The sequence below is a fragment of the Scleropages formosus genome, chromosome 2, assembly GCF_900964775.1.
Source record: "Scleropages formosus chromosome 2, fSclFor1.1, whole genome shotgun sequence".
Taxonomy (NCBI): domain Eukaryota; kingdom Metazoa; phylum Chordata; class Actinopteri; order Osteoglossiformes; family Osteoglossidae; genus Scleropages; species Scleropages formosus.
The window spans coordinates 17413215-17441132 of NC_041807.1; the positions used below are offsets into that span (position 1 = coordinate 17413215).

The window sequence follows — 27918 nt, forward strand, 5'->3', positions numbered from 1 at the left end:
AGTGAGGCTCCTCATTTGTGCACGCCGTAAAATTTGTTTTCATTCTTTTGGTCGTTCCTGCTGCTGCTTAAAGGGTCCTATGCCGCCGAGCTCCGAGAGTAGGGCTAATTGAAAATATATCAAATGTGAAACAAACGAGGTTCGGGAGCTGTGGTAAGCATGAGGATCAGATTCGTGAGCGCGAGCGTATGAAGGAGGGGGCGTTTCAAAGAGCAGGAGTTCCTGGGGCAAAGACGAAGAACCATCCTGGGATTAATTGTTCACTCTTTGGCCCGGCAGCCTCTTCGCCGGCCTTTGAAGTGCTGCGCCTCCCACAAAGCTCCCTGTGTTCATCTATCCTCCCATCCATCTCTACCTCGCTTCAAAGTAGAACCCAGCCGTTTTCTCCGCAAGCAAAACCCAAACGTTACACTTATTGACAGAAGTTCGATGTGAGCTTAAATGCTTCTTGGGGTTAGACCTGCCCTTCCTGCTATACTCCTGCACAACACATGGCTATAATACCTTGTTGCACTGTGTTACATTATTCACTTGACACTTATTTAAACCAACACCTTTGCTTACAGTTTAATCACTGGCTTCATGTGGCTGATATTTCAATCAGTTCAGGTAAAGTACTATTCTCAAAGGTACGAAAATGTCCTTTTTGGGACTAAAACCTATGGTCTTCTGGTCAGGTGTTTGCTCGCTACCTACATGAATTCTAGCCCTAAAGCTTTCTCCTGCACATTTAAACGAAGTTTTTCCCTCCAAATGCTTTTTTTTTTTCCAGCAGGAGCTACCGCAGATCTATATTGAGCTTCATTTAACCTGCCGTCTGTGTGCCCCGGTGTGCTTCGTGTCTCACACACCGCAGCCCGCGTCTGTCTTGGGTGAGAGCTTCTTTATGTGCCCTCCTCCCAGCTAAGCACTGCAGGTTCAATCCCAGAAGGCTGAGCAGCATTCGGCGACAAGCAGCAGCCCCACCTGCCACTCTTCTTGGCACTGGACGCCACGACAGCACCAGACCAATTGGACCCCTCGGCTGCTTGCGGCCCCGACGGCCGTACAAGGCCAAGGGAGTAATTTTGTCATCAAGCGCGATGCTCTCTTACCTTTTTGCCTTCCCCGTAAATTAAGGGAAACTTGAGATCATCATCTTCAATGGTTTTGTATGCCCTGCACACAGAAGAGAAGACACTAATGGATTTTTGTTTTATGGACCCTTCACCGGACGTGTGCTTCAGCGAAATGGCATTTCACGGCCCCTCCGAAGACCTGGGGCTGAGCCTCCCTTTCAGTAAGAAGCACTGAGCAGGAAAATAAAACAATCAGTCACTGCCCATGAGAGAAAGGAAAACACATCTGAGCTTGCAAGAAACAAGGGAACTAAAACACTGGATGTAATATCAGGGTACAAAAGACACACCTTTGTTTTTGCTCACACTGCTGATAGTGTAGTATTTTGACAACACAAATGTGCCCATTGAGTATCTCATGTATTCTGTTTATTTTAAACGGTTGATTTTTGAGGACTCGGCATGAGTTTGCAGATATTCTTAATTCTTGGAGAACAATGAGGCTCAGCCTCACACAGGCTGTTGGGTGGTTGCTGGAATGAAACACTGATGACCAATAAGGGCTGTCTCTTCTATTTTGCTGCCAAAAACAGCAGCATGTGCTACAGTTTTCCCAGGCTACTCCAGCACAGCCAGCACTCTTTGATAAAGATGTCAGGCAAATTAACTTTTGGCCTGACAGCATTATTTCTGTTGTTGTTGTTAGTCTGGAACCAAATACATCCCTTTCTTTTCGATTGGCCTTAATGAGTTCATTCGAAGGAGTCGCCATATGGAGAGAGAACAGATCAAACAGAATTCTTAATGTGGCCGAGGAGACGTCTCGCAATCCGTTCCCATCCCCGCGTTATGAGACTTCAGATACTGGCTATTGCAGTATCTTCATTTGACTGAGAGATGAAGGCAACACAGTGGGCCTCCCAGACTCGTCCTGTCCAAACGCTTTCACCGCGCACGGGATTAGTAAGCCAAAGTCTGGCAATGTAGTGCACAGCACTAAGCATTTGTGAGAATGTCCAGTGTGTCCAGTGATCTCAGTGCCATGAGAGGTGTCCCACAACTGGTGGCTTGGGCTGGAAGGCCCTTTGGAGACACCACTTCCCAAAGACCCTGGGTTCCACAGGAACTTGGGTATTGTTTTGCCAGGGTGAGGCTGTTGGGGTGAGAGTACAAATTATCGTTGGGATTTAACATGGTGGTACAGAGCAAGGTTCTCTTGGTACTTCTCTGGTATGTGAGAAGCACAGCTGTCACTGGAAGCCCCACTCGGTATTCTATTTCCACCTTATGTGGGAAGTTTATTTGCAAATTTTTTTTTTCCTGTAGCTGCACGTCTTTAAAAATCTGACATAATGAACGGGCAAAAGCAATTTCAATCTGGAGGCTCAACGCGACAGTTGTCATTTTGGCTATTTCGGTCTGGCCGTTCTGAGAGGATTACAGAGCAGAACGTACTGGAGGAACTTTTGAGAGACCATATGCCTTTCGTGCTGCGCTTACTTCCACAGTCAGCACTTCTCTGTCGGGGTGAAGCAGCATGGCATAGAAATACCCAGAATCCCCACCGAACAGGAATCCTCTCCTTTATCATTTCACCTTCAATAGAAAGAGCAAAAATAATGTCACCCAGAAATTGGAGACTCCCTCACCCCCCAACCGACAGCACAAAATCAAAGGGCTGCTTGCAAAGATGTTGAAAGTTTGTCGCTCCCCTGAGGGGCTGGAACTAAAACACACAAATGTATTTGTAATAACCTCCTTGTCTGACAAGTCTGAAATTAACTGAGTCTGACAGCATAACTGGAGCAAATGAATGTGGATTTTAATACCTGCTCCAGACTCACCTCCGGCTTCCCGTCCTTCTGGTGCGAGCAGGCGGGTGTGGAGGTGTGTCGATACTGCGCCGCATTTTAAAGGTTCTAAATGCAGGATGCCTTTGAAAGCCTATTTCTAATGTGTTCATGAAAAAGCAGAAGATAAAATGGGTTTCCATGTCATATTTTCATAAAGATCTGGGAATTTATTTAAGTTGTGACCTCTTGAACCATGGGATATTACTTAGATGCTGTAAGTATCACCGGAATCTTTGCAAGGGCATTATAACCATGGCTACTGACTGTAGCTGAGGCTCAGACATTTACATTTATTCTTTTATCTGACGCTTTTCTGCAACGCAACTTACAATGTTAAGGTTACAGTTATTACAAGGTCACAATTATTTACCCATTTATACTGCTGGGAAATTTAACTGGAGCAATTTGGGGTAAGTACCTTGCTCAAGGGTACTACAGCTGGAGGTGAGAATCGAACCTGTGACCTTTGGGTCCAAAGGCAGCAACAGTTCTAACCACTACAGTACCAGGCGTCCCCGACAAACAGCCTACAGCTACATCGCACCGTAGCAACGGGTGTGCAGAACAGCCAAATTTAATGGTACCTCCCGCCTCCTTTGGGAACGCCTAAAGAGCTGAGCTTTTGCGTTTTTCTTGAGAGTAACTACTGCGACTAACCAGCCTTGTCTGAGGAACTTTCAAGCATCTCTCTTGAGAAGAACTCATGCCACCTCAGTGCTGCCTCTCTGCGCCCAAGGATCCACGTGACGGCTGTCCCCAGAAGCCTCTTCTCCGCCTTGCACGTGGTTCACCTCAGCTAGAATTAAGACTTTCAGCAGGCTCCTTTTATCCAAAAGGGAATGACTAACACGATATCACTGGATTAAAACATTATATTTAGAAATTTCAAGAGGAATTATAATATTTCTTAAAACAGAATCGCATCGTTTGAAACCGCTCCAGTTACAAGACAGCTGCACCGCAGTAAAAAAAGACACGGAATATCTAGAGGAAACGCTGCTGCTGGTTCACAGGGCACCACGGGGGTCTTTGCACGGTGCCTTTCTGGGACTGGACCCAGTAAAGAGTCTCGCGAGTCACACAGACAGCCTTAAGTGACTGTGTCATGTGGCACGTCTTATCACCGTCTCCTTGTAGACAAAAGTTAGCGTATCATGACATTTCTTCTTAAATTTTAAATCATTAAATCTCAGCATATCATTAAATCACTTCATGGGGGCAGCTGGTAGCGTAGCAGTCAGAGCTGCCGCCTTTCCACCTAAAGCTCTCGGGTTCAAGCCTCACCTCAAGCTGTGGTACCCTTGATCAAGGTACTTACCCTAAATTGTTCCAGAAAAAATACCCAGCTGTATAAATGGGTAACTAGTTGCGAGTACCTTAACATTGCAAGTCGCTGTGGAGAAAAGCATCAAATAAATGAATAAATGTAAAATGTACTAAAGTCCCGGCAGGTTCACCGCTTAGTTTTGTTCTACCGCTTTAATCTTTTTCCTCTATGTGCTGCACAACATCAGCTACATGCAGGGTGAGCATCCCGTGCATCTATGGGAAGACCCGGTAGAAGTGGGATCAGCCGCAGTACTGATGATACCATTCTGCCCCTTTCTTCTAAAAGGCAGATCCAGAGGTGTGCGCAAGCTCGCTGAGCGGGAAACCATCGATCACCGTTGCGGGTCGGGTGTCTGCTACGCCCCACAACCGGGGCACAGGAGCGCTTGCGCATGCAAAACGCACACACCACGACGCATCCATCACTGCACCCGCTGCCCCTACCGAGCAATGCTTCGTCGGGCAAATTCCATCTCAGAGGCAGGCAGCAGAGATGAAGGATTAGGGAGTGTGAGGGAGCAAGGTGTAGGGATGTGTGTGTATGTGCACGCACAGTCAAGAATGCCATGCTGTTAGTCCCAAATCCTTGATTAGAGTGCAGGCTCCATTACTAGCTTCCAGGGAACACAATCTTTTAGCAACACACACACACAAACTGGTTGTTCACCGCAAACCTTCTCCATCTCTCACATGCACAAGCGCTGCTGACTCCTTGATGCTAATCCGTTGAAACGCACTTCTAATCGATATTTCCAATAATCTTTTTCCCCTTACACCCGGTCACACAGTTTGAACCATGAGCAAACAGCCTATTTCCTACCCTTAGAATTTCCACCTGCAGGACGTGTTTAATTTCACATACAAAGCAACCGAGCCAAGAGGACCAGCTCCTCCTCACCTTCACATGTATTTATATGACACTTTTCTCCAAAGCAACTTACACTTATTTACCCATTTATCAGGGTCACTTTCACTGGAGCAATTTAGGGTGAATCATTTGCTTACATTTACATTTATTCTTTAATGAGTTGCTTTTTGCCAAAGCAACTTACAAGGTTAAGCTGCTTTATAATTATTTACCCATATATATAGCTGGTGGTAATTTTGCTGGAGCAATTTAGATTCAAAGACACTCTCTACGAGTATAGAAAGATTCAAACCTGCAACCTTTTGGTGCAAAGGCAACAGCTCTAACCGCTACACTACCAGTTGTCCCGCAGCTTTGGGATAATACAACCGGAGGTGGGATTTGAACGTGGGGCAGTTGAAGGGAAGGCAGTGGCTGCAACCACTACGCCATCTACTGCTCCTCTCTTATACTGGAGCCACTATTGGGTCAGAGCTACATCTGTATGAGCTGCTGCAACAGGAGCACCCCATCCTGCTCCAGAGGAACCCAGAACCATGCAGTCCTCTGCTCAGCTGGACTCTTTCGGCTCTATCGCTCACGGCCTAAGATGGAAAGCCGGAAACCTGCGGCGGCACACACACGATCACCAGCAGAGCCATTGTTTTCTGTAGTAGGGCCGCTGCTGAGTTATTGATCGTGTTATTGATCATATAACGTTGTCTGTGTGAACCGTGCACGAGAGCGAGGTAAGAATATTCAAGTTTTAAGCAACCTTTCATTTCGATGTGAACCAGGACTTTTGCGGTTTGATCTACCTCACAGCAGCACAATGGGGCAGAATTATTGGAATATGTGTCATTCACTTACTTTGTCACATACCATGTAGACAGTGAGAAGCTGCAAAAGTACTGGGACACCTGTCCCCGGTCAAGGAGGTGGCATTTAGGGAGATGGGGCAGAGGGGCAGATTTATCGGTTTCTTCACCGGGGCTCCAGATACCCCCCCTTGACATACACCTTCACCCACCCACTACTTTCATTGCCAATCATCTGCAAAGTACACCAATGTCTGCGGGCGAACGCCACACTTCACATGAGACCTCCTAGTCCAATCAGGATGCTGGGCTGGTGTTGGGGGGGGCTCGTGTGAAGTCGGAGTGGAGACTGGGAGAATAGAGGGGGGCGGGTCTCCTAGACAACCAAATACATTTTCCCTCCTCTTGCCCTTAAGGGATCTGGGATCTTTGCCTCCTGGAAACGGGGAGTAAGTGGACACAGAGTGGGCTGCGAATGTGCGACGGACACATTTTTCATTTTCTGCACAGATGCACTAACAAAAAGCCCAAAAAAAAGCTATTCTTTCACAATATCTTACAGCCAGACTGTGACAAAAGGCACATCTAACCACACCTGTTTAAGCCCAACATTATAAAAAAGGGACATGAAAACAAGCCTCACAATACTCTGTATTAATAAAGGGTAACACGGTACTGGTGACTCATACCTGAAATGCCTTATTCATCATCAAACAGCTCAGGTGTACATTTTTGTAACCCAGAGAATGAACAGACAAAACTGGCTGTTTCCCTTTTCTTGTTGAGTGATGTCAGGTAAGAACTGTGAAGGCATAACCAGGTGCACGTCACAGTTATTGCTGCGTGAGGCAGAGAACCCGCAAAAATGCAACGGGAACACAATCTCGTAACTTCACATAATTTTCACAGCCTGCACCCATGACGTCTAGAGACAAATGGACCGAAGTGGGCTGTATAATGAAGAACATGCACAAAGGATAAAGAGGATATAATTATGCACAAACACGTGCTGGGAGGTGTGCACAGATCGAATAATTTTCAGCCTCATGAGATGAGTAATTCACAGCATAGTGTCATTATGTCGCTTGGGGGGGTGGGGGGGGGGCTTACGCATGTTCTGGTGACTTACCAGCCATTCATGGTGTAATCCCGGTATAACATCCTCTTGCCCACCTCCTTCCTCTGCACCCTCCTCGGGAACTCCAGGTGCGTGAACTCGTTCCCCAGAAGGTGGGGCTGCATGTATGCCTACAAGGTAGAAACACTGTGTTTACTCTGATTTTACTCTCTTCCTGCCCTGTATTTAGGGTTAAAGGAGAAAGACGTGCTGGCCACTAGTCTTCTAGTTGTGCCCGTTGTCCTTGCACTACTTCTAGAATTATTAATATTAACAAAATTCATCATAGTGTGGCAGAGGTCCACTGTGATGTTATGTACCTAAAGAGGCAGGACCCAACCTTTTGACCCAAAGGTCACAGGTTCAAATCTCACTATCAGTTGTAGTACCCTTGAGCAAAGTACTTACCCTAAATTGCTCCAGTAAAATTATCCAGCTGTATAAATGGGTAGATTGACATTGTCAGTTGCTTTGGAGAAAAGTGTCAGCTAAATTAATAAATGTAAATGCTTAGCATCACCTTCTGCTGCCTTGGACTGTCTTTGGGCTGGGAGGGGAAACTGAAGCATGGGAATGAAAACCCACAGTAACATGGGGCAGCCACTCAAACTCCACACAAACCGAGCCGGGGGCCTTCATTTGTAGCCATGTGTAACAGCCGGTCATACTCTGCCTTCCTCGGCCCAGACGGACTATAAAGACGGTTCCCCCTGCATCTGTGAATTTAATTAATAAAAATAAGACACTTTCTCACCAGAAACTGCAGCCTCTGTCTCTCCGACTCGGGGGTGAACTCTGTGGACATGGGGATGATTTCGCCATTACGGACAATGATGGCCCTGAAAGACAAACGGCAATTTACAGAACATATAGCAAAACACGTTTGTAGGATACCAGAATAAAAAAGCTGGGATGGTTTTTCAAAAAAAAAAAACAACCTAGCACTTAAATCATTCCTTGGATACATGTGTCTACCCACTTTGAGAACACCACTATAAGGTCAGAACAGGAGAGAAGTGTCCCCCTCTTTTCAAAAGCACAGGTGGCTGTGAAATTCCATTCTATTACACCCCCTTCTGTCTGGACTGGGTCAAGCAGGCTGCTTGGAACCACGCTTAACATTCAACCTTTTCTGCATTTTTTTTTTTAAATCGGGCAGGCCGAACCCTTGGCAGGGTGTAGAACGAATGGATTTGGACCTAGTGAATAATAAAAGCTCACATTCCTGGCACGTTTACCATCAGGGGACATCGATACGGTTCAGGTAGCCTTGCAAGGCTGGTGATGGGTTCCTTGAGCTCTACAGACCTGCACCGTCAGCACTTCTCTGACTGACACAAGTGCTTGTGTGACAGCGGTGCTCTGCAGGCTGCTGTCGTCTGCCTCCTGATGCTGTGGAATTGTGGGTGGAGGTACCTGCTGGCCATGGCTCATCCTTATAAATGAACATGTCAGTGAACTGGTGTCACTCTTCGTGGAGCCAGAGGCAGGATATAACAATCCTCCTTTATGGCTTGTGAGTGGGTCCAGCGTCACTGCTATATACTCAGTTTGCTCTAAATAATTTTTAATAATTTAATAATTAATTTTAATAATTTATTTTTTTTTAATTAATTTTAATCTTCTGACTCAATGGGGAGTATCTTACCACCACCCTCACTAAAACAAACTCAATTAACAGAATGACCTTATTCTTCTTCAAATACGTTACACTACAAATACGCCACATCTTCAGGTATTAGAAGTGTAAAAGCAACACGGTTTGTGCAGGTTCTGTCTTTTTGTCCATAATAAGCTGCCTCTGAAGCCTGAAGGGCTCCACCCGCAATCAGTTTAGCCAAAGCCAGATTTTTCAGTGGAATCCAGGCAGGCAGAAGGGTGACAAGTGTCCCGCAGCCTCACCTGCTGTCACCAGCGTTGCCCACGTACAGCTTTCCCAGCAGGAAGATGACGACCAGAGCAGTACAGCCTCCCGAGATATTGTACACGGCCTTCTCCCTCTCAATCTGTGTGTCCTACACACACACAAATAAAAGAACCAATCCACTGTTTAGCTGGACGACAAGAGTCGTTTTCATGTAGAATCACACATTCAGTTTTACAATATTATTTTCAGTTTCTTTTTGCAAATATAAAAAAAAAAATACCAAATGTTCTCAGGATACACACAACAGAAATATCAAAAAAGCAAAGATATAATTTAGTTGGGAAAGAGAAACAAGTATGTTCACAGCTCAACAAATAAATGCATCTCCTGTAGCTCCTAAGCTCCGTCTATTTTGTGTTTAATTAAAGACATTAATTAAACCAGTAAAGTAGAAAAATCCATTACATTAATTACCAACTTACTTGAATTATTAATAGCAAAATTAATTATTAAGGTGCCATATTTAATATTTGTTAGCAAAATATTCCAGTAGTTCAACACTGAAATATGACAACGTTGGCCACCAAACGGCATGTGGTAATTGTGAGATTTAAGATAATAAACGGAGTATAATTAGAATCTTGCAGGTTTGATTTAATCCAGCCTCGGGGACTTTCTCTGAAAGTAATGGAACGCTGCATGCAATCGCATGGGAGAAAAAGTGGAGCACGGGAACATCGTACAGCGGCACTAAGATACCACTGTTGGCTGCAGGAGGAAAAGGCACCTCAAGAACTGCAAGCTCCTTGGAACTGGTGCTGAGGTTGAGGGTGCAGCTCACTTTCTGCAGCATCTCTTGCACCTTCTCCTTAGTGATCAGTGACCCATCTGGTCGGCACTGTACCGCGTGCAGGGAATGCGTGGGGATGCAGTAACAACGTGTGATAAGTATGCCATCTCCCTACCTGTGTCCTTCACTTTAGGAGGCGGTATGCCAGTGTGACTCTGATGGGAGACCGGATTCAAGACAGAATATGTAGGGATAAGCGCTGGAATCCCGTAATGCCACAAATGAAAAACACTGCTATTCAAAACATCTACATCTGTTTGAACAAAACAATGCTTGAGTGAGACAGGCTCTAAAATTTCAGCTCAATTTAGTCTGAACCCCATTTGTATTGAATCGACTGGAATGCTCATGCAACATAAACTCAACGGTACATTTTTTGGCTCTAAAAGAGGACACAGTACGAAGCGTTGCCCTCTTACTGGTGTTGCGGATAGGCATCCCCAGATATGTCATCTTTAATTTAGTTTAACTTTTATTTTTGATTTCACTTAATTTTTAATGATTCAGAATTTAATACCCATTAATGAGAATTGACTTCAAGGTTTGGTATTTGCTTTGTGCGTTACCTCATCATGTTAGATTTAGAAAATTTAAAAAAAAGGTTTCCACTGGTGAGAAATTTAACATTGTGCAGCTATATGTTTTCTTAGTGCACCAGTTCAGAAAGAGGGGAAAGCGAAAACATCCTTCAGATGCATTTTTTTCCCCATACCAAATGAAAGGCGACGCATGCCTCAAACACTTTAACTCAATTACAGCAGCAAACATTACCCTGAGAAAGAACATTTTCAATACTTTACAATGAAACAGTGAAGGTAACAAGAGAAGACGGATTCAATTTTGTTCCAAATATTTACAGCATCTCTGAGCACGGTACCATGTTTTGGTTTCTCCCAGAATCTGGTTTACCGTGACTACAAAATGTATAAATCATTTCACACCAGCATGATGTGGGTGAAAACAGACATATGCTATTGTTTATAAAATCCATGCCAGGACAGCCAAATTCAAATATTTTCATGCAGTATTTTGGAGGGAAAAAGCGTAAAGGGTTTTGTTTGTTACACCATACTGCCATCTAGTGGCCCTTTGTCAGTTAGTCCTCAAAATAGTCCTGACGTCCCTTAACCACAGTGTATGTGGAGATGCACTTAACTCTAATATTGCACCACTAAGCTTTAGTGGATACATCCTTACAACTGTGTCTTGAAACAGCTGTGACAGACAACTTTTTAACATAAATACTTATTCAAAGCACTGACTAACTATACACTACCAGGACACACCCATCAGGTTGGTTTTTCTCTGGTGCTGGAAAAGCCGCTGTAGTGCCACTGCACCGTAATGAGCGAGAGAGCTTTGCAGTGGTTAAGGAGATACGATTAAATATTAAAGGCTACCGCTTTGGTTTCCAATGTGTGACCAAACAGATAGCGTCTGTAGGTTTGTGACGGCTGTCGGGTCCCACCAGATGCACTGCCATCAAGAGTAGATGGGTCACTTGTCTGTCCACAGCGCAAAGGAGTGAATCAACGTCAGCGTTGCTGAACATTTGTGGACGTTAACGTGGCACTTATAAACAACAGATGATCAGTAAGAATAGACAACAGCTGGCGCCTCAAACAAAACCAGAGGGTCACTGGAGGTGTTAAGTGTGACTCCTGGTGAGTGGAGGGAATGTCTATAGCCTTTCGAATCATCTATGGACAGCCCGCACCAGAAGAGCTCACTGGGAGCAGTAAAGTGCTCTGTCAGAGGTAGCTTATTATCAATCCATTCAGCAGCATGGCTGAGGAGCCCTGGTGTTCTACACCAACATACCAAGACAGATGTCACTCACCATGTCCTTGAAAGCGTTCTCAATGGCACCCACCACCAGGCTCTCGTGGGGGACCTTTTTCTCGGTGAAGAAGCGTGTAGGTGGGGCGCTGGGTGATCCTGGCGCACCAGCAGCCCCCCGGAGCGAGGCAGCCCGGGTGAGAGCGCGGTGGCTGCCCGGCATGTCGTTGGGCTCCTCGCCCAGACAGGTGGGCGGTGGCAGGGCCGAGTTGCGGAGCACATCAACCACTTCCTGCAGCTGTTCCGTGATGTGATGCTGCAGAAGCTTGGAGGCCACCACAGCGGCACCGGAACCTGCGTGCCCATCAAACAGGGCCCAGTAGTGGAACTGCAACCCTTCCGAATCCTGTTTTTGGGTGTATTTATGACAGGAGACACCAATGAGAGAGAGAGAGAGAGAGAGAGCAGCTTGAGTGAAATGTAGATAATGTAAGTGGACAGGAAGTACAACACTCATTTCTGGAGTTGTAGAAATTACAAGCTGCTTTGGTTAAAAGCATCTGCTATGAAATTAAATAATTATAAACATCAGACCTTCTGCCTGGACAGAACAGATAACAGTGGTCTGGTACATCACGTTAACACTCATCCATAATGTTATTAGTTGTAAATTCAGTTAAAGGTCTCCTTTAATCTAGAATACTCCAGAGGGGTGGGCAGACACGAGAGGTTTTTTTTTTTGCCCCCCTCCCTTGATTTTCGGTTGGAAGTTTCCGTTTTCCAATTCCTCCGGAGGCAGTAGGCATATTTATAGCTTTAGTAACTGCATGGATAATGTAGCAACTCAGTATAGAGCCAACTATCTTGTTTGTTTATTTGTCTTATCCCTTTGTTCAGCGCTCAGTGTTACTGTGTGAGAAGAGTGCTCTATAAAAATAAACCAGATCGAATTGGTCTCTGGTCACGTGAGCACCGCAGTCCTTAGGTTGGCTCACTAGCAGTGACACACACACAGACTGTAGTTACACTTGCAAAGGCTCATAGCAAAACATGTCATATGAATGAGAACATCAACACTGGGCAGACGAGGCTCTGGGATTTCCACGGGCTGGCCTGGTTGTCAATACCTTTGTCTTGGCTTCAGTGACGGGCTGGAAAAGAAATCAATTTCGGTAGTAGCAATTAGAGCTGATGTAGAAGTAAAGTGAGTGAGATGAGCCAGACATCGCTCAGACAGACAGAAGTCTCGTCATAGCCTGAGGACCTGGCAGGCCCCATCCAATCGAATGACCTTGGGGAGAAACATCCCAGGCAGACAGGGAATCGCGTTTGTGGGACACCAGCGTGGAGGGGAAGCGATCCACTGGATGACACAACCCAGGCTTGGGACGGGAGTGCTTCTTTTATTTCAGGCAAATAAACAAATGATGCATTTCCTACTCTTCACAGTTGCTCTCAGGAACACTGAAGGTTTTCGTGGCCTTTATGCTGTTTCCTTCAGATTTAGAGCATATGCATGGGGAGGGGGGCATACAGGAGCTTATATAGCTGGTGACTAAAGTTAAATGTTGGCATCCCTCTATGGACAAACTGCACAACAGCTGTTGGTGTGTTGGCAGGGGGCTCCAGTTGATGCTATTCCTCCAGTTACCATAAATGTGCTATTCACTTCATTAATGAGTACGTTGCTGGCCTCTTGCCCCCCATGGCGTCCATCTGCTTAACTCAAACAGACTTTCCAGAGACCTGTGAAATCATGGCAGCAAGCGTTGGCACGTTCTCCCTTCAGCAGAGCTGCCGATTCAACATGTTTGGTGAAGCGGAGGCAAAGAAACCCACTTCCTCTGTCTGTCATCCTCTCCCGTGTTCCTATTTCGCGTAAAAGAATGCATTTAAGCAAATTAGGTTTGACAGACGTAGTTGTTACATGATCCCTCAAGTCTTAGTCATACTGATGCATTCCTCCTCTCAAGAACTTAGACAGGATGATGATTTCAGGCAGATAATTTTTAATACATATAGCATAATGCGGCAGTCAAGATCCCTGCTTGTCCAATTCTGTGTCCCCTTTGTCACAGAGAGGTGGATTACGAGATACATGTAAAAGAAAAAAAAAAAAAAAAAAGATTTGAAGAATATAAAGAACATTCTTTATATATATATATATATATATATATATATATATATATATATATATATATATATATATACACACACACACACACACACACACACACACACACACACACACACACTTTATTAGATACACCTTGCTAGTACCAGGTTGGACCCCCTTTTGCCTTCAGAACTGCCTTAATTCTCCGTGGCATAGATTCAACAAGGTGCTGGAAACATTCCTGAGAGATTTTGGTCCATATTGACATCATAGCATCACGCAGTTGCTGCAGATTTGTCAGCTGCACATCCATGATGCGAATCTCCCGTTCTACCACATCCCAGAACTGCTCTACTGGATTGAGATCTGGTGACTGTGGAGGCCATTTGAGTACAGCAAACTCATTGTCATATTCAAGAAACCAGTTTGAGATGATTTGAGCTTTGTGACATGGCACATTATCCCGCTGGAAGTAGCCATCAGAAGATGGGTACACTGTGGTCATAAAGGGATGGACATAGTCAGCAACAATACTCAGGTAGGCTGTGGCACTTAAACAATGCTCAACTGGTATTAAGGGGCCCAAAGTGCGCCAAGAAAATTTCCCCCACACCATTACACCACCACCACCAGCCTGAACCGTTGATACAAGGCAATGGATCTATGCTTTCATGTTGTTTACACCAAATTCTGACCCTACCATCTGAATGTCGCAGCAGAAATCGAGACTCATCACACCAGGCAACATTTTTCCAATCTTCTATTGTCCAATTCTGGTGAGTCTGTGCAAACTGTTGCCTCAGTTTCCTGTTCTTAGCAGACAGGAGTGGCACCCGGTGTGGTCTTCTGCTGCTGTAGCCCATCTGCTTCAAGGTTCAACGTCTTGTGCATTCAGAGATGCTCTTCTGCATACCTCGGTTGCAAAGAGTGGTTATTTGAGTTACTCTTGCCTTTCTATCAGCTCGAACCAGTCTGGCTGTTCTCCTCTGACATCAACAAGGCATTTTCACCCACAAAACTGCTGCTCACTGGATATTTTCTCTTTTTCTGACCATTCTCTGTAAACCCTAGAGATGGTTGTGCATGAAAATCCCAGTAGATCAGCAGTCTCTGAAATACTCAGACCAGCCCATCTTGCACCAACAACCATGCCATGTTCAAAGTCACTTAAATCACCTTTCTTCCCCATTCTGGTGCACGCACGCACACGCACACACACAAAATCATCTGAAACCACCTGTCCCATACAGGGTTGCGAGGAGCTGGAACCTAACCCGGCAACACAGGGCGAAAGGCTGGAGGGGGAGTGAACACACCCAGGATGAGATGCCACTCCGTCGCAAGGTACCCGAAGCGGGACTCGAACCCCAGATCCACCAGAGAGCAGAACCCAGTACAACCCCTGCGCCACCATGCCCCCTCGCAGTTGAACACTCACTCACTCACTCACTGACAGGACAGTGGACCTACTGTCACCAGTTCAGGCTAATATATACAGCTTACTAATACATTAGTACACACAAGAACAGTGGATAGATTTAAAACACTGCAGTATAATTACATTTATTAATATTTGTATTATATAAAATTGTAATTATTATTAAAATCAGTGTGCTGTTCAGCATCTATACAATTCAGGTATGTGAGTTTACAAGTAGCCCTGGAAACAGTTCACAACAGTGATTGTGGCCCTTAGTCAAAATATGTCAGACACCCCTGTACAAAACAGAGAGGCATAGCAACTTATCAGGTATTATGGGACCAAAAAATACTATCAATAACACTCTAGACTTATATGTAAGTTATTGGCGAGCTTTGTGTTTCCTTGCACATTAGAAGGGACACGCCTTTCTGCCCACTCCCCTTTGTTACACCTATGCTAAAGAGTGGAATATAACGATAAGACACTAGATGAAACTCCTGGGTTCAGTAAGAAATGTCAGTACCATCTGAGTGAGATAGTAACAAGCAAACTGAGCAATGTGATGCCTCACCCCCTTGCAGAGCCAGTATTCACCTTTGGTCACTGCACAGCGGGCCTTTGTGGACATAATACAGCAGAACTGTGTCTCCTTCTGAGCTGTTCCACCAACGCAGGAGCACTGAAACTCTCCTGTCAGTCGGCTGATGTGAGCCAAGCAGACTGGCCAGGTCAAGTAGTTATATAGGTTGCAGGACTGCACAGCCAAGTGTGCATGACTCACACAGTCCAGATGCACATGAGAGATGATGTGGAGCAGGCTGGGGGGGGTATGAACAAGCAGCAGTAAAAGCTAAGCAGCACAGGCTCCAAGGTAGCATGGTAGTACAGCGAGAAGCACTGGTGCCTCACAGCACCTGGACCCAGCATTTGGACATAGGCTGAAATCCAGCTCAGTCTCTTGTGAGGCTGAATGTTCTCCCTTTGTTTGCATGGGGTTTCCTCTTTGTGCTCTGGTTTCTTCCCACAGCCCAAAGAGATGTGTTTCAGCTGGACTGGTTACTCTGAATTATATATACAGGGTATGTGCGTGCCACGTGACCCTGGTGTGCAGATGGGTGAATGATTGTGCAGAGTTTACTGTCATGGTGCCTTGCAATGCTACATGGACCAAGGTGTCACTTAAATATTAGTTAATCACTGTATGTTGCGTCAGGGACAAGCATCTGCTAAATAAAAAATGTAAGCAGTCAGAGAAAATCATGGGAAAGGAAGGGGAGGACGATGGAGTGGCAGGAAGGAGCGATGCAAGTCCAGAGGGGAGCAGAATTTTGGGAACCCAGACCAGCACGAGAAAAGGAACACATGGTAGATGGGAAAGCAGAAGTGAGAGGACAACAGAAACCAGGCCTCAAAACTCACCGAGTTCTCCTTCAGGCCCAAGCCCTCTCCATTAGGCAGGGAGGACCTCCTCTTGGCAGTGGGAGTTTTGCTGGGGGTGGAAGACACTCCTGGCTTCCTCTTGACCACCATCACCTCACAGGAGGCCTGGTCCTCGTTCAGCGTGCTCTTCCCCGCATTGATAACCCTGAGGACAGCAGCAGACTGGTCATGTGGCCAAGTAACCTCAGGCAATGACATGATCTTGTGCGCAAAGAGAAGTCTTTATTGAGCAGTCAGAAAGGAGAAGTACGTTACACAGCACTCTTTAATTTACCCAGTCCTTAAACAAACAGTAACACCTCTACCCAGCGTGAATTTCCTTCTCAAACTGTGCTGGAGGCAAACAATGAATCTTTAAAAATAGCATATGCAGCTGCAAAATAGTTTTATTCAGCCATTTGTGTGATGTACATTGGTTCAAATGGTGTAAAGTAAACTAACTGCACTTAAGTGTCACGCTTCTGCATCTAAGTCTCTTTGCTAATGTAACTGCACGTTGTATTTTTATTTCCTATGAGATGTACATTGCTTTGGAGAAAAGTGTCTGCTAAATGAATAAATGTAAATGTAGTATATCCTAGCTAAGTTCAGTGTCCCCAGAAGCCTTGTGAAAGTGTTTGAGGAAATTACAGAGTGGAGAGAAGAAATAATGCAACTTCACCACCAGTGTTTTAATTCCAGCTGTAAAATGGCAGCTGGATACTAGGGAAAGGTGAAGTTGGGACCCGAAAATGAAACGGAAACTTTGCTTCTGCTCTCTTCAGCAAGAGCAGAAACAGTCTTAACAGTCTACAGCAAAACAAAATGGTGACAAAGCTACACAGTGCTAGGCTAGCTACTTAGCCATCTTAGATAAGATGGTTGAAAAACTTCCAAAAACAAAACTTTTTGTCCACTTTGTTCAAAGCTCATTCGTTTTCCCCACAGTCCAAAGACATGATCCTGGGGGATTAGTGACCAAATTTCCCTCAGTGTGCGTGTTAAATTGCTCTCTCATTTGGATGAGTAGCTTTGCGTAGCGCACCTAGCATTGCACGTCGTCTTGTACAAAGCCTTCAGCCAAACACAAAATAATAATGCTTAATACCTTAAAGTCCGAACATCTCAAAATTTAATCATCATCTTTAAGAAAAACAGCCACATTCTTCACGTGACTACTACTAATACTATGTAAAAGAAACAAGTTTACAGCTAATGGTGCTCAGAGAAGAAGTGACAGAAAAACGGTGCCTTAAGCCACCGAAAATCAGAGGAACCTTCCGGGAGCTACAAATTCCAGTGCGTTCACTTAGCTGGGTCACTATGCAGTCACCTGACACACACCAGACCTCAACGCTCGCAAATCCCATGTGGGCATGAGCTCTGCGAGACGGTCATATGCGAGGCTGTGCTGAACACAACATCATCAATGTGTTTATTGGGTCATTATTTTACGTATTAGGGAGTCCTGGTTTGAAACAGCATCTGAATGGGGGGGCAAAAGAGTGCAGCTACCTGCTGCAGAAGCACCTATAAATGAATAACTGTATTAGAACTTTAATGGGGTGACTGGTACTGTAGCGGTTAGAGCTGCTGCCTTTGGACCCAAAGGTCGCAGGTTTCAGTCTCACCTCCAGCTGTAATACCATCGAGAAAGTTACTTACCCCAAAAAAGAAAAACTACCCAGCCCTATAAATGAGTAAATAATTGTAAGAGCCGCTTTGGAGAACAGCATTAGATAAATGAAGTAATATAATTTCAAAGATTTGTGTTCATGCAAACCTTGGTTACGTGTTCCAAGGGTGCAGAGTGTCCACCGTCGCACCTTTAAAAGGGGAAATTCGTAAACGCCTTCAATGTCACCCCTGGATAACTGAGGGGCAGTGAATGGTTTTCACGCACATCAATACTTGCCTCTTACGAGCCATCTCAAACATCGCATACTGGCCAAGAAGGCAAAGCAGACGACACACAGTCTACAGCTCATGTTCTTGGGTATGGGCATTGGAGGGGCAGAGGCAGTCGAGTTGTACTTTCTATACACACGCGCCTCTGCTCGTACAGCTCCGTGACACGTGCCGACAACCAGCTGTCACGTTCCAAACTGCTTACGAATGGGCACGTGGCCTTCCCGGAGATATCCTTGAGATAAAGACGTGGGCGCCACTTCATAAACAGATATAGTCCGTCTCAATCAAAACATTTTGATAACATTCCGGTCACTCCGTACAACGGCGCGGTCACAAGACTGGCAACAAGATTAGAGAAAGAGGCCACTGCTGAGTTATTCTGACTGACTTGCAGTGCAATTTTCAGTTTCAGCATGGGCTTCCTGCCACAGTCCAAAGGCGTTTGGCTCAAGTGAACTGATGACTGGCCTTGGCGTGTCTCTTCTGTGTGCATCCCATCCCTAGTATACGCCACCTCGCACCCTGCGTTTCCTGAGAATGGCTCTGGATCACTCTAACCCTGTTCCTGCACACCATTTGTGGAAAACTGTTGGATTTTTAGCAATTTATTTCTTCATTTATCAGACAATTTGACCCACAGAGAGACTTTCAATATCGGGAAAGTCGCAGCTTTGTATACAAACCTACGACTTTCCCATTTATACAGCATTTTTTTCCTGGAGCCATTCAGGATAAGTACCTTGCTCCTGGAATTCAAAGCAGGTCTACTGATTGCAAGGCAATGTCTCTAACCACTGTGCCACCTCAATAGCCACTAGTGTAGTGGTTACAGCTGCTGCCTTTTGACCCAAAGGTCGTAGGTTCGAATCTTACTTCTGGCCGTAGTACCTTACTTTACCCTCAGTTACTCCAGGAAAAATTACCCAGCTGTATAAATGGGTAAATGATTGTAAGTAACAACATTGTAAGTTGCTTTGGAGAAAAGCATCAGCTAAATGAATAAAAACATAAACTTCCTGCTGCTGAACAGAATTGGATATTTCCCTGTGCTATTGAAACAAACCAATAAATGGCTCACAAAGTGAAATTTACAAATAGCAATGAGCAGTTGTTCAGTTCTCATTTCATAAAGGTCAATTTCACAGTGCCGTGAATACAATTAATTATTTAACACTATTAAAAAGCAACAATGCAGGACAACCCCTCGTTTTAGTCCGTCCTTCTCAGAGGCTCGCTCGACTGTTTTGCAGCTTATCGCGTTGGGGCGTCACAGAGAGAAAGAGGCCCAGCGCTGAGTGCTTCACAATGGAATAGTCACCCTCTGTTGTGTGCAGAAATGGGATTACTAAACAGAGCTGTCTGCTCAAGGAACATCTAGCTACTCCAGCACTGCAGGGTGGCCATACCAAGACCAGCTCTCATTTTGCCATATTTCCAGAAGGACATCATAAATACTGCTAATTAGTTTTGTTACTATTACTGTAGTCCAATATCATCCTCTCTACATTTAAGACTCTTCCCAGGAAAAGCTGAGGACCGCAGAGCGAGCGGAGTACAGACGAGGAGCATCGTAGGATGCAGCTCTGCCATTTCTTCCCTGCTTACGGCGCCTTCTCGGGCGGTCGTTTTTTTGCAAGGTCATCAAAAAAACACAAGTCGCGACCACAACAGACTCATTGTCATTCCTTCTGAGCACCAAGGATGTAATCCGAGCCAGCAGAAAAATAGAACTGGATTGGAAATGTCTTTGAGGACAGTTTAATTCTGTTGTCAGAAACGGCACTAATGGTCATCAATATTTATATTCCGAGAGTGCCAAAATACTTTTTTAGAAAGCACATGCAGTACTGTGAGATGGATTCGTTTCCTGCAAACCGATTACTCCATTTAGCCATTGACAGAGTCGGGTCATTTTTACTGCAGAAATTCGGAGTAAACACCTTTCTCAACGCCACAAGAGGGGGCGGGGATTTGCGTCCGGATCATTCAATCGCAAGACAACAGCTCTAACCACTACGCTACCCGTTGGCCGATTTGCGTGTTAAAAAAATATTTTGAATACGTGTTCAAAACTCTTTGAACGCAACAGAGAGGACAAAGTGGCAGACAAGGAGAAGAACAGAGATGTTTCCCCTGCCAGCTTATGGTAGCAGAGATCCCCTGTGCTCCTAAAAGCCCATATGCATCCGGACCTGGTTGGCTCTTGATGAAGCGAACATCGTTTCACATGAACTCTTCTGTCAGTCAGATATGCAGTCGTGCGAACTGACAGGCCTGTGAGGGGACCATACAGAACTGTGCAACACAACACTTCTGCTTAATCACCTTCCCTATTTCCCCAGCATTTGCCAAAAATAAGCTTTCCTTTCCATGCTCCATAATCCACCTCCCAATGGAAATGAGGGACACCTTGCAAAAACAGACTATTGCCTTAGTAACATTACCCAACCCTCTTCATTCATTCAGCGTGGTGACGCTGACATTCGTAAAGGTTCTTAACTCACTGTGGCTTTATGAATCTCTGTGCTTGGGTGGGGGTTGGGCTTCTGATCACCATGGATCTGTACTTTCGCTAATCCAGCTCATTGTGAGATGGCAGGAGAGCCAAGGAGCAGTGAGGGACAAAGTGCAGCAGAATCATGGGATGTTAGTTACTACTGACCAAGGGGTTCCCCTACGATACTGGAGCAAGATGACAGTCTCCACATCCTGCATGCCAGCCACAAGCCTACAGGAAAGAACTTCCTCATTCTGTGTTATACCAAGCTGAAAGCAATGACTGATGTCTCTTCATGTCTAATGGTACGCAGGCCTTCACTACGACTGATGGTACTGTATTTCTTCTGCATTATTCCACCAGCGTGGGAAAGGGTAGGTCAGCCAGGAGGTCACAGTTAACCTCAATGAGGTGTGCTTGGGCAGCTTCTGCTGCTGGGTAACATCACCGAGGGATGATCCTACAGCGAGTGCTGGTTTTGGGAACAGGAATGTGTGTGACATACTAGTGCACACTCAGTGCCTTTAATGACTATCTGAGGATGGCACGCTTTTTGCCTTTAATGCCTGCTGGTCCGTAGACACGGGAGAGTGAGGGAGAAAAACATCCTGGATTACTCCGTAAAAGAGAGTCCCAAAACTGGGGCACGCACATGGGGGGTGGCACGCAAAGATGCGGAGTGTGCAAAACAATGGTCAATCTGATTAGCTACTGTAAACCACTCTAAATTCAGCAGCATGAGTCTCCAAAACAAAAGGGTCATGGAGGGAATCCAGGCTTGTTCATTCAGAGAAGGGAATCTGGTTGTGGTGATGGTGGGGGGCTAGTGGGGGGGAAGAGCTGCTGGGCAATAGATGAGCATGAGGATGAAGTGGAGCGAGAGGAAGAATACAGTCACATCCCGGCTCACTGTTCTTATCGAACCCCCAATAACTCGACAGGCAGGCTGAAAGGCACTCATGGAGGATATTTCACAACACCCAGCCATAGCAAACACAGCTGCGGTGATCTTCTCCAGACCTCATCAACATGCATTTGCATGTTACATAAGCACTTTATCTCGTGTGCAGCTGAGGGACGTAGCATTTATCTTAGTTAGCAAGGTGCTTTTGTGCCATTTACCAGCCAGGATGCTGTCATTCACTAGATTATTACCCAAATGGTTTAAGAATATCACTCTGTCAGATCTGAGCTGTGCTGGTCAACACAGCGAGGGCAGCAGCGGTTCAGCACAGCCAGCTGGCACGAGCTCCCAAACACTCTAGGGCAGGTTGCGGTGGCAACACCGCTCTTATTAGGAGTTGGCTCAAGCCGGAACCAAGAGTCCTCTGGAGAGGATGCAAACGCTGGTTTCCGAACCACTTCTAGCCAAGCCCTGCACCTACATCACATTATTATCATCTATTTATTTAGCTGATGCCTTTGGCCGGGGTGACTTACAATGTTAAATTTGCATACATTTGCTCATTTATACTTCATTAACTGAGGTGGGGGAATTCAGACAAATGCGCACCCCAACCCTCTCTTCATTTTGAATCTTAAATCTGCTTAAAAAGCCATGTCTCCGTGTGTTATACTCCAGTATAATAAACTTGCCTGTTAGCCACAGGCAGCCTTACGTTTTAAAGATGCAAGTTCTTCCTCAATAAAGCTTTTTTAACACAGCAAGTTGAGAGAGAAATAGAACAGAAAGGGGATACTCGTGTTCGACGACACAATATACAGCCTCATGGCTGTGTTTCCATTGAAGAAATGATCTTCCGGCTGAAAATGCATTCAGTCGCACACACTTATCAGGTTTGTGTACAACAACTTATACCAAAAGTTTCTGCCCTGCAAAACACTGGAGACAAGATTACACAGTAAGAGTTAAAAATTAAGTACACCGGTATCTGCAAATGTAGGTTTCTGCTCTGCCAGGTTTCTACGCTGCCAGCAGAGCTTGAATTCGTTCATCACAGGTTTACTTTTCCAAGGTGGTGGTGGGGGGAAAAAAGAAAAAAAGTTATTTTATAGAGGCTTCATTCCAGTTTTGAGCTGACAAACTGAATGCTACTGCTGTATGGAAGAACAAATACACTTTTCATAGCTCCCATCTGGAGGCCAAGCAATATGGACGTTGTAGATACATGCACTATATTATATAAAATGAACATTTGTATAGATATACACTGCATCCTGACTCCCAAACAGCAACTTTTGACATGGTTAAAGTGTGGATTCAAAGCAAGGACCTTCAGATTACAAGGTAACAGCTATCTGCAACTATTATACACGTTATATATAATTTCACATGAAAAGCACCAGGAGTAAAATCTAAATAAATTACACATAAATATAGGACCACTTTATTACCCCCAAGGTCAATTACAGCACTTTGTTCACAGTTATTACGACTGATTGCTTATTTAAGTGTTCCAAAGACAGAGTATTTGAGAAATTCCCCCAGCATTATGATTTATACAATGTGAGTGACACAATGAATGAATGAACAGACTGAAAATACCTTGATCAAGGGCATTGGAGAAAGAACAAGGAGTGAGCCTCGAAGGCACAACCTTAAGATTCTAAATTCTGTGATTTATACACATGATTTAAAAGCAATGAGGGCTAACGGTGCCTTATCGGACCGGCCGCGGAGACCCGGCGACACCGGCGTGACTGTTTCCACACATGATCATGTTCTCCATCACAGCCGAGCCGACGACGGAGCGCAGCGCAGCGCAGCCGGGCACGCGCCACGCGCGCTTCTCCACGATGACGCAAACGTGTGACAACGCGTCGCCCAAACCGAACACCAACAACACGATACACGCGGGGCACGTTCAGCGCAGCCCATTCATCGTAATTGACGAAACGCGTGCCAAATAATTAGCGCATCCATCCATCGTAATTGACGAAACGCGAGAAAAATATTCAACACGCCGAACTATTAGGCCATGATGATATTTTGCAGAGACAGACAGACGTTTTCAATCATACATGATTAAAAATGTACACATTTTTGAAAAGTAACGTTATTGACCACTGGGTGTTAAGCTCAATGAAAATGTGCACACTCTCTCTGCGCCTGGTAACTCAACTGCAGTACGTAATGCATTATGGCGTATTTGTCATTTCTCACAAACATATTTAATATGCACTTCTTCACACCCCGTAAAATCTGTATACGTTACACGCTAAAGGAAGCGGTCACTCGGTGTGTGTGTGTTCTTCAAGGAAGAAATTATTTTTGAATTTGATTTGCATGATTCTCAAGTAAGCACCGGCTGACGTATTCCACCACTGCGCATCGGCTTTTTCCTAACAGTCCCGTGTGTTTAAACTGCGCTCTCTTACGCCGGGCGACACTTGCCACCCGGCACCTGTAACCTGCTCGCTCCGCGTGCATTTCTTTCACAGCAGGCTGCAGTGACACCGAGCCCACCGTGGCCGATTGTCACGAGTGTAAGATGGACGCGGGGGGACACTCACTCCGCGTAGCCCGTGGCCCACGGCAGCCTCTTGGTCTCCTTCACGATGAGGATCGGCCGGGAGATATGGTCCGCCGAGCACTCGATCTCGTCCTGCGACAGTCCCAGGAACTCCGGCCTCATGTAGGGGAATCTGAGCGGCAGCTCGGAGCCGCCGGGCTGATCGCCGTCCGAGCCGCCAGCCATGATGCCTCCAACGAAGCTGGCCACCGCCGACTTCACCCGTGTGAGCATGTTACCGCTGCCGCTACCGCTGCTGGTGGTGCCGCGGCGCGGATCTGAGCGCTGCACTGCGCGGGCCCCCTTGCCCGAATTCCCCCCCAGCTCGGCGGCACGGTCCGACGGAACGGAAACGGAGCGGTCAGGACGTCATGCGGTTCTGCGGGATCCCCGTGAACGCGGAAACGCAGAGCGAGGAGCGCGGGCGTCACGTGATGCGCCGGCTCTGGGATCTGCGTGTGTGCGGAGCCGCTCCTTAGCCGCTTATTGTTGGTGTCCAGTGGGTCAAAGGTAGTCGGTGTGTCCCCTCGGACCCTTGAGCGGCGTTCACCATCCGGTTTCTCACGGAGTCGTTTCACGGCAGGTGCCGCTGCTCGAAAGTCGCGTAGAGACCCACTCCTCTTCCAGCTCTCAGGAACTCTTTGGAGTACCTGCGTTCACTAAAGTCTGGACCAGCTTGTCGGTTTCACCCTCTCTAGTCTCTGTACCTGTCTCACAAACAATGTATCATGTATTCCACACAGCATCAGCTTGGTTATTTTTGTATTAAAAAGGCACCTACTAATCTGTTTCAGGACAGGAGAACTTCATATTCCCAAGAGTACAGTCAAACAGGGGCAGTAGGTGGCGTATTGGTTAATTATAGGCTCTTACTGTAAGATCATGTGAAAGTTCCAACTTAAAATCCTAGTTGTGCTTTTGTACCCTTGATCAAGGGATCATACTTATCCTGAAATGATAATACCTGTTTGCAGTGGTTTAAATACATGTACAGTGTTTGGAAACAAATATTAGCAATAGTATCAAACAGAATTATAGACACACTGAGGGGACAAATGAAGGTTTGATTACACATTGTGATGACATGCTCTGTATCTTGCTGTATTAATTGGTAAATTATTGTAAAGTTATCCAACATTGGAGCTTCGAACAAAGGAATGTGATGAATAGTGGTTCATTAATAATTTGCAGATCTGGTTTACAATCAAGATTAAACTTTATGGACTTTTTTAAGCAGGAGTCAATGTTAGTTGCTCATGACAATCACACCAGTACTTTGGGTGAATATTTGATTTAGTGTGTGTGTGTACACTCAGTAGAAATCTCATATACACTCATGCAAATGTACATCTTGTCCTACACCTTTTATATTAAAAAAAAAGTAATCTATTGCTTTACTGATTGGCCTAATTTATTAAATAGGAACTTTAAAATCAGTGAATTGGTGCATGTAGAGGAAGTGTTTTTATATAAATGTTACATAAATAATTTGCAGTTAGTTGGGGAAGAGTAAGAATCAGTTGTTCCTTTTTAACCTCACAGCAGGACTTCTCACTTCCTGCATTAACACTCTTTCCATTGTGCTATCATATGTGTAACAAAGGTGTTAGTCTGTCTGCATTTATTTATTTATTTATTTACCTGACATCTCCAGAGCAACTTGCAATGTTAAGATATCCACAGTTATTTACCCATTTATACATCTGAGTAATTTTACTCAACTAATTTAGGGTAAGTGCCTTGCTCTTACCTTAAATCTGGTGGTGGGATCTAAACCTGCAACCTTTGGGTTCAGAGAGAGCAGCTCTAACCACTACACTACTGGCTTTAGACAAGACTGTGTCCCCACCCATATTTGAGTATAACTCCTTTGAGTACTATTGCTAATATTTTGGTCTCCCCATAGCTAACAAGTTATATCCCTTTTTAATATGCATATATATATAGTATGTTTACTAATCTTGGCAAGGTTAAATCACAAACACATTCCATGGTTTTAGGTCTTGATGCTTATGGTTAATGTCACCACCCCCCAGAGAATGCAATCCCCAATGTTCAGCAGGGTACCACCTGCAATCCATATAAGTAACCCAACGCACCTGTTTTCAATGAACCTCATCACCAGTCCTCAGCCCTGTACTAGTTTGTGGGTTACATTTACATTTATTCATTTAGCAGATGCTTTTGTCCAAAGCTACATACATCTCAGCAAAAGTACAATTTATGCATTACATTAAGAGAAGGAGACATAGCTGCAGACATGAAAGTTTCAAGTAAACCTAGTCTGTTACCTACCACTTGCTGCACCAAGGCTCATCGTTATTGATTATTGGTTATTGATTATAGGTTATTGATCAGTCCTTTACTAAGGTCTTTACTTGCAAAGATTAGTGCTTAGCTAGTGATTCCTGCCCTGTCCACCACACTGTTGTCATTGTGTCTCTTTGTTAGAACTCTGTGTGCACAAGTCTCTCTTATACCGTGTCCTCTGGGTTACTCGTGCACTTCATCTCCGCGTTCGCACTGTGCACTTGTATATACGCTCTGCTGTTGAGGTCATTGCACTTTACGTCCGTGCCCGACGTTACAGCTAAAAATATGTTCAGTTGAAGACGCTGTAGTGTGCTGAGGTACCACACAATGTGAAGCATCTTACAGCAGAGATCACACATTTAAAAACTAAGTCACTGCGGTTGCTGAGGAGAGGATGATATAAGGATGAGATTTTTGAAGGAACCACCTCCACAATAAATTACATAATCTCTGGAGCATATTCAGAGCATATGTTAAGCCTATTTACCATTTAATTTCCAAACAGTACTAAGAAAAATAAGTCAACCTATTGGTTTAGTAACATGGGCCCTTGTGTGAGGAGCCACCTCAGAACTGTCTGTTTTGTGGGGCCTTTTCACTCTCGGTGAAAGTTATGAATTATGCATATATATGCCATGAATAAAGGTATCTGCCACTTTACTAACTGGCACTGACGAACAATATGATTTTAGAGAAAAGGTACGTTGTAAGCATGTATAGCACTGAATAAAGGTTGTATGAGAAAGAAAGTGGCGGTGATGAAAGACCTCATTTTCGCGACAGTTATCATGGTTCACGAAACGTGGGGAAATGATTCTCGTACAATTGAATCATCGCAGGGGTGAGGGGGGAACCTAATCTGGGCTGTAGGCTACATATTAACACTCCTCTCAGAAACAGGAGACACCCTGTGGAGAAGAGGACTTTCATTGGCGAACAGGAGCAGAAAACACACAGTAAACTAGTGCAGCGAGGTAAGCACACAAAATGGCCAGCGCGCGCTCTCTCGCTGGGGATTACCGTGCGTGTGCAGTCCGCGCGCGGGGGGCACGAGGGAGGGAAGCAGAAAGGGCGGGAGGGAGACGAGGCGAGCGGTGCTGCCACGAGGGCTCGGGTTTAGCAGCTCCTTCAGGCGACGCGTCGCGTTCGCGGCAGCTAGCGGATGAGCTAAGACGGAACCCCTTTTCCGTGTGTGTGTGTGAGAGAGAGAAAAACTTCCCCACCTGAGAGAACATTTTTGAGGAGATG

At 45.3% G+C, this 27918-nt stretch overlaps 1 protein-coding gene across 1 annotated transcript in view; it reads right to left on the reverse strand.

The window, feature by feature from the left end:
* ppm1h (protein phosphatase, Mg2+/Mn2+ dependent, 1H) overlaps positions 1-25090 on the reverse strand; it is a 31855-nt gene extending 6765 nt beyond the window's left edge. The window contains exons 1-7 of the mRNA XM_018747164.2: positions 24359-25090; positions 16477-16642; positions 11580-11924; positions 8925-9037; positions 7777-7861; positions 7035-7153; positions 1095-1158 (exon numbers count right to left, since the gene is read on the reverse strand). Of these exons, the coding sequence (XP_018602680.2) occupies positions 1095-1158; positions 7035-7153; positions 7777-7861; positions 8925-9037; positions 11580-11924; positions 16477-16642; positions 24359-24591 (1125 nt within the window). The 5' untranslated portion in view covers positions 24592-25090. The remainder of the gene's footprint in view (positions 1-1094; positions 1159-7034; positions 7154-7776; positions 7862-8924; positions 9038-11579; positions 11925-16476; positions 16643-24358) is intronic.
* Positions 25091-27918: the final 2828 nt, after the last annotated feature.